At 41.0% G+C, this 12,492-nt stretch overlaps 1 protein-coding gene across 1 annotated transcript; it reads left to right on the forward strand.

The window, feature by feature from the left end:
* The first annotated feature begins 823 nt into the window (after window positions 1-823).
* Window positions 824-12,260, forward strand: CUNH9orf78 (chromosome unknown C9orf78 homolog). Its single transcript, XM_018558538.1, has 9 exons — window positions 824-1,110; window positions 2,483-2,542; window positions 3,811-3,862; window positions 5,360-5,430; window positions 5,543-5,620; window positions 6,492-6,689; window positions 7,149-7,285; window positions 9,855-9,953; window positions 12,115-12,260. Exons 1-9 carry the CDS (start codon window positions 1,025-1,027, stop codon window positions 12,204-12,206), a joined length of 873 nt encoding a protein of 290 aa, XP_018414040.1. The 5' UTR covers window positions 824-1,024; the 3' UTR covers window positions 12,207-12,260.
* Window positions 12,261-12,492: the final 232 nt, after the last annotated feature.

Raw genomic sequence — 12,492 nt, forward strand, 5'->3', positions numbered from 1 at the left:
TTCAAAACGTTGCATCTATAGGTCATGCAAACGGAATAGGAAAAAATATGATGTTCCGACCAGGGGCGTAGGGGGTAACTAGAAATCACAGGGCCCCATAGCAACATTTTGTATGGGGCCCCGTGATGGCTAGTTATGCCACTTGCAGAGCCCACCTGATATACCAAACAACCCACCTGAGAGTGACCGTGCAGAGCCCACCATAGACTCTCTATAGTGGGCTCTGCAGGGCTTACTAGCAGTAGATATATGCAAAAACATGCAAGGGTTTAATAACCCTTTAATCTGCAGCAGCCATAGCACCAAAATATAAAAGTGTCGCACACATATACCTGAACTTGTGCTGTTGCACTTGGTAACCAGCTATGACTAGGGCCGCCTAAGGCAGAAACGCGTGAAGAGGTTGCGGTTTGTATATAGTCTTGCTGAATAATGCATTTTCAGAGGACGCTGGCGTGCTGCTCACATTTTCTACACCTAAATTTGTCACACACTTCAGAAATAACAAGAAAACTGTCGCACAGCTCTCAGGAATTTGGCGCAGGACTTTCTAATGCCAGAAAAGTGTCAGCTGGTGTATGTACTGTATATACACACACATTTTATATATACACATATATATATATATATAATATTCCTATACGAGTAGATATTGTCACCTCTCATGTTTACATGAATCATTATTATAGCCCGCCCACCCCAGCCTGGACCTCCCCCCGTCCTCCTGTGTAAACACACAACATACAAATCTCTATTTCTTTGGCAGCGGCCATTGTCACCCGCCAGCTGTGCCCACAGCCTGTGCCCGCACATACTCACCTTCCTATTCTATGCCTGCCTGTCTTCGCGTCCCCATCTTTCTGCAGCCTCTGACGGCTGACCGCTGACTCCACCCACATCTGCCAGGGACAGGGCGGGGCCCCGGGAGTCTTAGAAGGGCAACCTGACGTCATCACGGAGCGCCGGAAGCGAGTGTCTGTTGTGTTTACATGAAGTAGAGGCAGAGAAGTTGCTGGAAGGGAATATGCCAGCGGGGAAGAACTTCAGAAGACGTAGAGCCTCCAGCTCGGATGAAGAGGAGGAGGATGCAGAGGTGGTCTCTGAAGTCAGGTGGGTCAAGTGGTCATTGGGAGAGATGTCCAAAAAGGGGACTTAAAGTGACATTAAAGTAAAAAAAAAATTTCCCTCCCCCATGTTCATGTTAGCACTTACCAGAGGGTTTAGAACCCCTTTAAGTTGTGCTTTGGCTGTATGGAGGGCATGCTGATGTTTGTATTTTGTGTTGTGCCATGTCCCTGGTATATTTTATTTCCAATATGGAGCTTCATAGAAAGACACTTTTGTGAATATTTTTTCTCCCATAAATGTCTGATCCCTCCCTGGATGTAAGGGGAAGGGGACATATCATCCAAGAGCTTGTTACTGAACTCAGAGTATTTTATATGGTCTGTGACCAACGTCCCAACATGATATGTATAAACTGTGCATTATATTAATGGGCAATGTATTCCACCATAATAGTGATGACCTGTATACACCGTGTACGCTATGACCCAGCATGATGTGATGACCTGTATACACTGGGTACTATATAACTGGACTATGTGTCCCAGCATGATGTGATGACCTGTATACACTGGGTACTATATAACTGGATTATGTGTCCCAGCATGATCTGTATACACCGTGTACTATATGACTGGACTATGCGTCCCAGCATGATGCGATGATCTGTATACACCGTGTACTATATGACTGGACTATGCGTCCCAGTATGATGTGATGACCTGTATACACCGTGTACTATATGACTTGACTATGTGTTCCAACATGATAAGTAAACAGATTGCCCCTACACCACCTCACACTGACAGTTGTACACTGATACTAATTCTATTTTTTTTCTTTATCTTTTATACTTTGTTATTGCATGTATTTATATAGCGCCGTCACTTTACACTGCATTCTACATACTGATCATTCACATCAGTTCCTGCCCCCAAGGAGCTTTTTATTTAAGGTCTCTCTCGCATACATGGGCCAATTTAGACAGGGGCCTTTTAACCTTCCAGCATGTCTTTTGAAGTGGAGGAAACCAGTGCTCCCAGAGGAAACCAACACAGAAGTGCTAATTACTGAGCCAATGTGCAAGATGTTCTAATGAATGAGCACACTTGCTAGGTCAATACACATATCATTAAAGCAATACTGATTGGATCGCAAAGGCGCAGCAATACACTGATGAGGTAAACCAGGAGCTCTCCTATCAGCCAGCTCCCTTGGAGCTCCTATCAGCCAGCAGTGTTGGAAAACCTAATTGGGTTACAGTGCTGCTCTTTCTGTCAACAGTTTGAATCTTGCTTCTTATGTGAACTACAAGAGGCAGTAGGCAAGAAAGAGCAAAAATGTGACTATTATGCAAAACTGTTGATTGATAAGTATAAAAATTTGATTATTTTCATTTTTTTTTTGGTGCATGCAGAACGAAGCTTGAAGCAGCAAAGGAAGTTCAGAACCTAAGAAAACGACCAAATGGTGTCAGGTAGAGAGTTAATTCTTTCTTGGAGGGCTTGAGTAGGTCAGATCTGTTGGTGTCTATATAAGTATGATGTGGTTGTTATCAAGCATCTTGTTTTCAAAATGACTTTGAAAACAGTATATTATTTTACAAATTTGAATTGTGCTTTTATATTGGTGCCCTTAAAGTGACCCTTTAAAAATGCTAGATGAGCAGGAGTGATGTGAAGCAGAGACCTAGAAGTCCTGTGTGCATGTTCATGTACATCAAAAAGCTCCGTGATCCCCAAAAGGAAAGTGACCAGCTTCCATGGTCTCTGGTCCTGCCCCTTCTATGTTTGACTTTGTCAGTGAGGCTGCCCAAAACAGTGACAGGCCGGTAGAGAGACACACATGGGTGTAGGGCCGGAGCCAGTGGACATCAAAGCTTGTGACTGTATGTAGAAAGAAGCACACTGCTATTTATGGATCGCAGGGTACCAAACAGAGGAATTGCTGTTTCCCACATTTCTAAGGTGAACATGTGAGAATAAATATGGGGGCTGCCACTGTTAAGTCATTTTTAAAAGTTAATTTTTTAGGACTGTAATATTGATCCTGGCTTCACTTCTTAGTGAGTCACTGATTTAGAACATGAACGCAGTGAGTGAAGTGTAATTTCCTGCGATCCATGCTTGTTACAGTTCTTTAGCTCACTATGTAGGAAGCCTGACCCAGGACTACAGCCATGTAATCACCAGAAGAAAATAAAGGAAAAGCTTGAAAATATATTACAAGTTCATTTCTGGGTTTAGATACACTTTAATTCTCTAAAAGCAGAACATACCGCCCTTCCTTTACTCCCTTTCCCACTCTATTCATTAGCAAGGAGAAGAAACCCTGTGTACGTTAAATGTTCTATAGACCTTTTCCCCACCCCATGTGCAAGTGCTTGGCCAATCACAATGCCCCAACGCTGTCACAGAAGAGGAAGGGGAGTAACTCGCATGCTTTTCTGTACCTGTAAGTGCTGTGTTTTTCTTTACTCCCAGTCGCTGGGCAGAGAGTCATGAGGAAAGGTAAGATTGTGTGGGTGTGGAGGGGGCATTAAAGCGACCCTCATGCTTTGCCTGGGCAAAGCGCAGGTTTCTTTTTGATAAGTCAAATATAAAAAATACAGAAACTTTAAAATGCTGTTTTAAAAACAATTACCAAATATTGATAGTTAACTGATCTAAATATAATTTTGTCCTTATTCCCAGTGTTTTTTTTTTATAGTTAATGGTTCATTTCAAAATATTTTTTCATCTGCAGTGCTGCAGCACTTCTGGTCGGCGAGAAGTTACCAGAAGACTCAATACTAGCGGTAAGTTTGACCTGAGAGGTCTGTAGGCTGCTTATGTCAGTGTAGGCAATTCTGTTCAGGTATGTTGAGAATTCTGAGAGTGTACAAAGGCCTCCTTTGCAGGCTATATTGACATCATACACCACAAACTCCTGACCTCTCCACAGATTACATGCAAGTTTAGTGTAACAGTTCTTTACACATGGTTTTGGAAAAATGGGAATAATTTACCTATGAACTGGCTATGCATTATATATTATGTTTAAAATGCATCTGTAGGCAAAAACATATGTTATTTTGGGTTTTTGTTTTGTTTTTTTGGACAGAGTACGGAATAATTAAAGCCCTTGTTAGAATATTTTTTTTTTGTGTGTGTGTTTTATCACTTCTCCCCCCTGGAGAAAATTGAGAGAAAATCTATTGCTGTCTGTTTTTTCCTCCTTTTTTTTTTTCTGGAGACACAATAGAAGATAGACATTGTGCGTTCACCCTCTGTTTTCATAGTACTACCACTACTTACCTGTTACAGCAATTGTGCAGGGTGGCTAAACATGAGTGCAGACCAAGTGGCAATGTTAGACTCTCAGTAATCAGCACCAGTAACAGACCACATCAGAAACACCTTCTCTCTTTTACTGCAAATGTGCTGAGAGGTGCGACTATTACTCAGCTATGCCAGCATAGAGCACCGGAGTAGCAGTGCAGGAAGCAGAATTTCCACTAAGAGAAAAAGGTATTTCCAAACAAAATTATTCACAAATCATATATGTACCCCCAATAAGTTGGAAAACAGCAACAAGTTTTCCCAGCACACTCACAAGCCAGCATGCAAAAAAACTTGTCTCACCGCTAAGGTTAAAAACGGAGGTTTAGATACACGTCTTCTGCAGAAAATGTGAAAGCCGCACAGCGGCGTCAAGGCACCTCTAAATAGTGCGGTCCTAACTCTGAACTATGAGAGTCTCCATCTTGGAGCACATATGGCAAAAGATCAAATTGGGTGCAGGTTTGTCAGCAGGAAGCCCAACCTCCCTTAATGGCACAGGAACGCACAAGGGATCCCGCACATCCCAATGGCAGCTGAAACCCCCCATGCATCACTGCACCAAATCAGTCAAGCAAAACAAATGGCAAAAGCACTCATCAATTTCTTACCAGCTTTACAGCAAGGTGCACATGGAAGGGCCTAATGCAGTACAAACAGCAAAAAGTTTTCCCAGCACACTCACAAGCCAGCATGCAAAAAAACTAGTAACAAATTGATGAGTGCATTTGCCATTTGTTTTGCTCAATAAGTTGGGGTACAGGCCTAAAAAGATAGAAAAAAAAGGTGCTTAAAATAGGCTTTAAACATTGTAGCTCCTCAAGCAGAAGCAATGTGGCTGTGTTTGGCATGATGAGGCAATGTGGTCTTTGTTTCTAAAATGCAGTAGTTTTAAGTTTTGCAGAAAGGTGACTGTATGATGTTGACAGGTGAAAATGATCAAATTTCGTTTTGTTTTGTTTTTTGTTTTCCAGGATGATCCATTTAAAACCAAAACTGGAGGGATAGTAGATATGAAAAAACTGAAAGATATTGGAAAGGATAGGTAAAGGTCTTTCCTTCTGTAATTATTCAATCCCTGTTATTTGGTCATTTTACTGCTTGTGAGATGTGTGAAGCAATGTCACTTATCTTTCATGATGTTGTGTCTTCTTTAGGCTTGGAGACGAAGAAGATCTAAACTTAGGCACATCATTTTCAGCAGAAACCAACCGGCGGGATGAAGATGCTGACATGTAGGTTTGGGATGGGGTGCCCCATTCTCAATGTGCCCAGATAGCTAATTAAACATAGAAACATAAAAATATACTTGTCACCTATTTCGTATACTAAAGCAGACCTCCAGACAAAGAGCTAAGTACATAGCTGAAATATGCATAACCAACCAAAATATGTACCATTTTATCCTGTTCAGAAACTAACTGCTGGGACTGTTGATCTTCTTGTCCTCCACAGTGCTGAGTAGTTCCTCCTGCCCATACCTGTCACTACAGGACAGAGTAGTGAGACAGGAATCAGTGGACAAACCTCTAAGTGATTGACATTCCCAGAAGTGTCAGTTCCTGAAGAGATCTTTGGGGAACAATTTCTCTATCTTTGGCTATTATAAGACTTCACAATAGGAATGAATTGGATGTGTCTGTGCATGCGCAGAAGATTTAGGGGTTAGCTGTGTCATGTTTTAATTGCTGCTTTTGTTCCTTTTGTACACCACTTCCTGTTCCTGGAACACAAAGAGGAAGTGAGGAAGCTTTAACAGTGCAACTGAAACCTGATTGAAATTGTAACCCTCCTCTGTTTTGCAACCTGAAAGTGCTTTTATTGCTATCTATGTCCAAACCTTAAAAAAGGATATGAAGTATGACAAAAGTCTTATACTTGGAAACAGAAAGCAGTGCTATTATTTGGAATCTCCCTTCACTAGTACACCATTGTTTGCATGCTTATTCGTTGGTAGTTAAAGGAGAACTATGAGGTGAGTGCTTTTCACTCACCTCATAGTTCTAGCCAACCTGTGACAATGAGACTATTTTAAATGCTCTTCATTTTGAATTTCTACTTTGTATCTTAACCTTACTAATGCCATTATTATTGATGTGATCACAGGATGAAGTACATTGAGACAGAACTAAGGAAGAGAAAGGGAATCGTTGAGAATGAGGAGAAGAAAGTGAAGCCCAAGAGTGCAGAAGATTGTTTGTATGAGCTACCCGAGAGCATTCAGGTCTCTTCTGCCAAGAAGACAGAGGAGATGTTATCCAACCAGATGCTGAGTGGAATCCCAGAAGTGGACCTGGGGATAGAGTATGTGTCATGGTCACTCTGTGGTCATTTTTTAATAATTCAAAGTATAAGTTCCTTTTTAAAACACATTAGCCCCTTCAAGGCCAATAAAGCAAGTTTGCAATTACACACTTGCTTTTTCCTTGCTGTCCATTAAGTATCTGTATTCATACCTCTCATTAATAGAAATATTCTTGCTAAAGCCGAGTGCTTACAGAGGGCTGTTTGCATACAGAGTATATCAAAGAAAGTATCCTTGGCATCATTCTCCACCTTCAGCCCATCATATTATAAGATATCATAGAAGTCCTATAATCCCTTTTGCTATAGGCTTCTGGTTAAATAGTTCCTTCAACTATTTCATATATGATGGTTGGCAATATTTACATTTCTTGTTACTTTGCTTTTCTCAAAGTTTTTGAAATTCACCTTTTATGTTCCGTAATGCTTTGCTTCTCTCACTTTTTTAAAAAATTTTAGTGCAAAAATAAAGAATATCATCTTTACAGAGGACGCGAAAGCCCGTTTATTGGCTGAGCAACAGAATAAAAAGAAGGACAAACAGACCTCCTTTGTACCTACCAACATGGCTGTCAACTATGTGCAGCACAATCGATGTAAGAGTGATGGCTGAAGACTGGGTGTGCAATATACTTAGAAGCAATCTCTGCTGTGGTTGCTGAGTATTACCTTTTTTTTTTTTTTTTTTTTTTTTTTTTTAACTTTCAGCATCAGTATGTCAGCGAGTGCAGTCAGCAGACTTGCTGAGCTATGGCTGGGTTAAAATTGAATTGTATGATAAGCCACATAGAATGACAAAAAAGGAGAGCACCCACTCCATGTGAAGGATCGTTTAATAATTTGCATGTAAAAAATGGTAATGTACTTACAAGAGAAAAGTGACACAATACCCTTGCCACTCGCTGCTGAGAGACGACTTCGATCTTGAGCTGACTTGGCTGCGCTATGGCTTCTCATTGGCGATAGCCTCCTGTGAGGGGAACCATTGAATACGCTTGTGTCACTTTTCTCTTGTGAGTACATCACCATTTTTTAAAAGCAAATTATTAAACGATCCTTCACATGGAGTGGGCCCTCTCCTTTTTTGTCATTCTATAGATGTTAAGGTTCCCTGCCTTGTGGAGCTGCCCCAGTGTGATGAGGTGGAATCAATTGAGGAGGGCTTGCTGTGATTCATTTGCGCTTGGAAGATTTTGAATAAGCCACATAGAATGTGAAAACCTGCATATTTGAATTGAGATTAGATTTGGAGTAAAATTCTGTTATGCCGTACAACTAAACAGGAAGCAGAGCCTGAATATGTATTCAGCAAGCACATCTAAGCAGGAAGTAGAGCCAGATTACGTAATGAGCAAGAATGGCTGCCCCTTTTACACATATAATTAATAGCTATAAATAAAAACATGTTTTCCCAATTCATCTTTCAGGACGGCATACAAAAAGAGATGGCTAAGCCCACCAGACAGGAAACACAACCCCAAGAACACTATAAAAAGCAGTCCTTCTCACTGCTGCCTCAGTCTTGTGTTTCCTAAACATCAATAGGCACTTCCCCATTTCTTTTTCTTTTTTTCATGGTTCAGTAGCTAGCTTGTAAAGACCCTCCTTCCTTGCTGATTGTCATGTAGGGACTAGGCGAGCTCTGCAAACCTGAGGCTGGAGGAAGGGGAGAGAGTCCCATGTTACATCTCTTGTATAGCTACATACAGGAATGATGTTTGGGACTGACCTGTGGCAACTCCTTGGGATAGCTGGTAAGCTGGACCTTGCCCCCTGGGGATGTTTGGGGCCAACTCCTGGCAGCTTCCACTACTTGGGCTCAGCGTCATTCAACAGTTTGCTGCAGTCTTGCTCACACAAGGCTTGGGAACAAAGTGCCTGGGAGCTAAGTGGCGTTAAAAAATTGGATTTGAACTGTTTGGGATATATTGAGTGCTTTCTTTTTTTTGGACGATTTCTTAAGGGACCGTAATATACAGGGGTACAGGTACTCCTAGAATGAGATCCTAATAGGTTGGACTTGATGGACTAATGTCTTTATTCAACCTCAAATACTATGTAACTATGTAACATTGACATTGCAAAGCACATCAATTATGAACAGCTCAGGACAATATTATTTGACCTTTTAGGCAACATAGAGATCTGCAATTATTTAAGGACTGGTATTGTATATGTTATGTTTTAATGACTATATTTGGTTGACACCTGTAGTGAAAGTATACATTATATTCAATTTTTTCTATTTATTTCACATTTTTGATTAGGTATTGCTCCACCTTTGCATAGCAAAACTGTTATGTAAATGTGAGACAAAGATGTGTTGGGACAAACTATAACCCACAAGTTCTTGTGTGCACCTCTAATTCACCCAGGAAAGCAAAGTGACACAGTAATTACTTTCGGGCCTGGGGGAGCATGTGACTTGCTTCTCTCCCTTGACCAGCCAACCAGCACTGTCTCTTGTGAGCAGGGAGAGATTGCTCATCCCTTTTGTAAGCTCCGAGCTTAGTCCTCTGGGTGAACAGAGTGGTGTGGGAGCAAAGGGTAGGCGAGTATAGGCAACTTCAGGGGCTGGCATTAAAGTGAATCTGTTGCTTTGCCCATGCAAGAGTTTTTTTTTTTTTTTTTTCTTACGGCATAGCCAAACAAAACTGGCGTATTTTGCAACTTACTAATCCTTAGATGTAATGGCTGCATTCGTTTGTCATTTTCAGCAAGTACAGAAAATACCTTTTGATCTTGCCAGAAATTGAGTGTCCTTGTTACTTCCTGTGAGCTGAAAAGATAGCAAAAACATCCTTATCTTCCTTGTGTAAACTGCTACTGCTATCAATCCACCAAGCAATGGAGAAGAACAAAGGCAGACATGTTTGAAGTTCAGCCTGTATAACAAGCATGGCTCCTTTCATATATACACTAGAGGTTTAGACATGAAGCTATTCACATGATCACTAAGTGAAAATAAGGGGGGGAAAAAGCCTAAAAAATTAAAACTAATGCAACCACTACATCAAAGGACCGGTAAGCTGCAATATATAAAATTTGTGTGTTTGCATTTAACCTGACCACTTTCAAATCCATATCTCACCTTTTAAATGTTGTTGTAAAATGTCTTAATCTGCAACACAAGTAAATTCATTTAGCATTTCTTTTGCTATCCAGTTTACCAGGAGGACCTGAACACTCCCATAAGACGTCACAAAGAGGAACCCAAAGCCCGACCTCTCCGTGTAGGAGACACAGAGAAGCCGGAACCAGAGAGTAAGTATAGCTTATGGGAAACGCATGTAAAACCTCCTATATCCCTCTGTAAATGCATTATTGAATCCAAGGCTTGCTCCAAAAAGTAGCAAGAAAGAATTTGTGTTGTATGTATAGTTTATTAGTTTTATTTCTTTCGTTTTTAAATATTTTACATGTTTATTTAGCGCCAAGATAGTCCTCTGTACAAGGTACAAACTAACCCAAGGTAGGCAACCTCATCACTAAAAGGACTCCATTACACGGGCGTGCACGTCCATATGGCCCATGCAGAGAACTGCTCCAGGGAGGGACAGGTGCCTGTGTAATTGCATGCAGCTGTCTTTACATCCTTATGGGAGGATGTGGCTACACAACGAACTGAACCTGTACATCTGAGCAGATCCAGGTGCACGCCCGTGTGCATGAGTCTTAACTGTGATGAAACTACAAATCCTTTCATGCCTCTGGGCATCACGCCTCTGGCTGTCTTGCAATGCCTCATATTATTGTTTTACCTTCCTCTGGATCAGAACTGCTGGGGTTTGCAAGGGTAAACTTGATGGAAGCTAGTTTTCATTACCATGTTGTCCCAACCAATGTCATGCATTAGAATAATGTCTACGTTGCATTTTAGAGCGATGAGTGGCACTTTGCCATTCAAGTTAATTTCCCCCAAAAAATGCACATCATTGCAATAGACATTAAAGTTGACAAGATGTCAAAAAATGATATACAGGTAAAACTCGAATAATTAGAATATCGTGCAAAGTTCATTTATTTCACTAATGCAACTTAAAAGGTGAAACTAATATATGAGATAGACTCATTACATGCAAAGCAAGATAATTCAAGCCGTGATTTGTGATGATTATGGCTTACAGCTCATGAAAACCCCAAATCCACAACCTCAAAAAAGTAGATTATTACATGCAATCAATAAAACAAGGATTGTACATAGAACAATATCGGACCTCTGAAAAGTACAAGTATGCATATGTACTCAGTACTTGGTTTGGGCCCCTTTTGCAGCACTTACTGCAATTACTTTTGCACGGTATTCTAATTATTCGAGTTTTACCTGTAGGTAACATAATTAAATGGTATTTGTGTCTAAGCAGTGGCCTGAAAATGTACCTTTTTGTCTTGAATCTTACAAAAAAAATGGCAGTTCGCTTACTGACTTGTAAGGCTGGGCACACACCATACAACCATCGCAAGACTTTTGTCTTGCGATGGTTGTAAGGTACTTAAAAAAATGTACGATCTGCCTATCTTGCATAGGCAGATCGAACTTGCGATGATCGCAAGCCACGCCCCCTGAGGGACGGGCTTCCGATGACCGCAATGCCGAACGGGCAGTGTGCGCTTGCGTACACCGGCCCGTCCGGCTTTTAGCTTCCGAAAATGCTACACACCCGCCGAACATCGTACGATGCTCGGCGGGTTTTCAAACATGTTCGTAAGTTTTAAAGTCGTGCGACCTTACAGTAGTAGAGGTCGCACGGCTTCCACACACCTTACGATAATCGTACGATTGCGGGATTTCACGTGATTATCGTACGATTATTGTAAGGTATGTGGGGACCTTTAGTGTACCTAGGCACCCTAGTTCTGTAGCCTCATAGCTGTATACTGTATAAGCAGTATGAGTTCATCTAAAGCGCTGCTGCATCTGACAGCTAGTCCCATGATATTTGAAGTGAGATTTGGTAAGGTCATTACTGTGCTGCTTGCGAGAGAGAAAGAGCGGTACCTGAGAACCCACAGGACAAGGGCCTCCCTGCATCTGCTTCATTCATTCTGTGGATATGTGTGTCCTACACCTCTCCTTCTGCTTCACCATTATCAGGGGGCTTGTCTGAAATGTTTTAATACATTCTTGTATGCTAACTAGCCCTGAATTACTATGCGACTAAAATCTCACCAAGGCATCTGTGTTTGTGGGTCATTTTTACAAGAGGTGAGTGGGTGCAGTGTTGACCAACACAGATGGAATAGATGGAGCACATTATCCAGAATTCATGGTAAATTGCACATAGAAGCAGTTTTTAAAGACATCAACACACATTGGCAGGTTAATTTACAATAAGTTGCTTTCTGTGACCTTTTATATAAAAAGGACATTACAAAAATACACTAAAAACTATCTTTTATTCATCTTCTGATTGTTCATCCTCAGAGTCTCCACCCAACCGCAAGCGTCCATCAAACGAAAAGGCCACGGATGACTATCATTATGAGAAGTTCAAGAAAATGAATAGGCGTTACTGAACTGTACACCAAGAACTATAAACTGTACAACTTGTTCCATTTACATTGACCTTCTAGGACCAGTTAAAAGGTCAAATTCACTATTGACCACAATATATGACAACAACCTATTCATTTGATTTTTTTTTTTTAAACATTTGGGTCACCTTCAATATTCTCTATTCGTACATTTTGCCTGTTTTTGTCAGTCTTTGTACTTCATTTTTCACCTTGCATTTTGATATTGCAATTTCCTGCATTGGTCATTTTAACCCACAGCAGAAAGAAAGCGGTTATTTTGGCATTT

Source organism: Nanorana parkeri, unplaced genomic scaffold (assembly GCF_000935625.1).
Source record: "Nanorana parkeri isolate BGI_ZX_2015 unplaced genomic scaffold, ASM93562v1 scaffold345, whole genome shotgun sequence".
In the NCBI taxonomy this organism is placed as follows: domain Eukaryota; kingdom Metazoa; phylum Chordata; class Amphibia; order Anura; family Dicroglossidae; genus Nanorana; species Nanorana parkeri.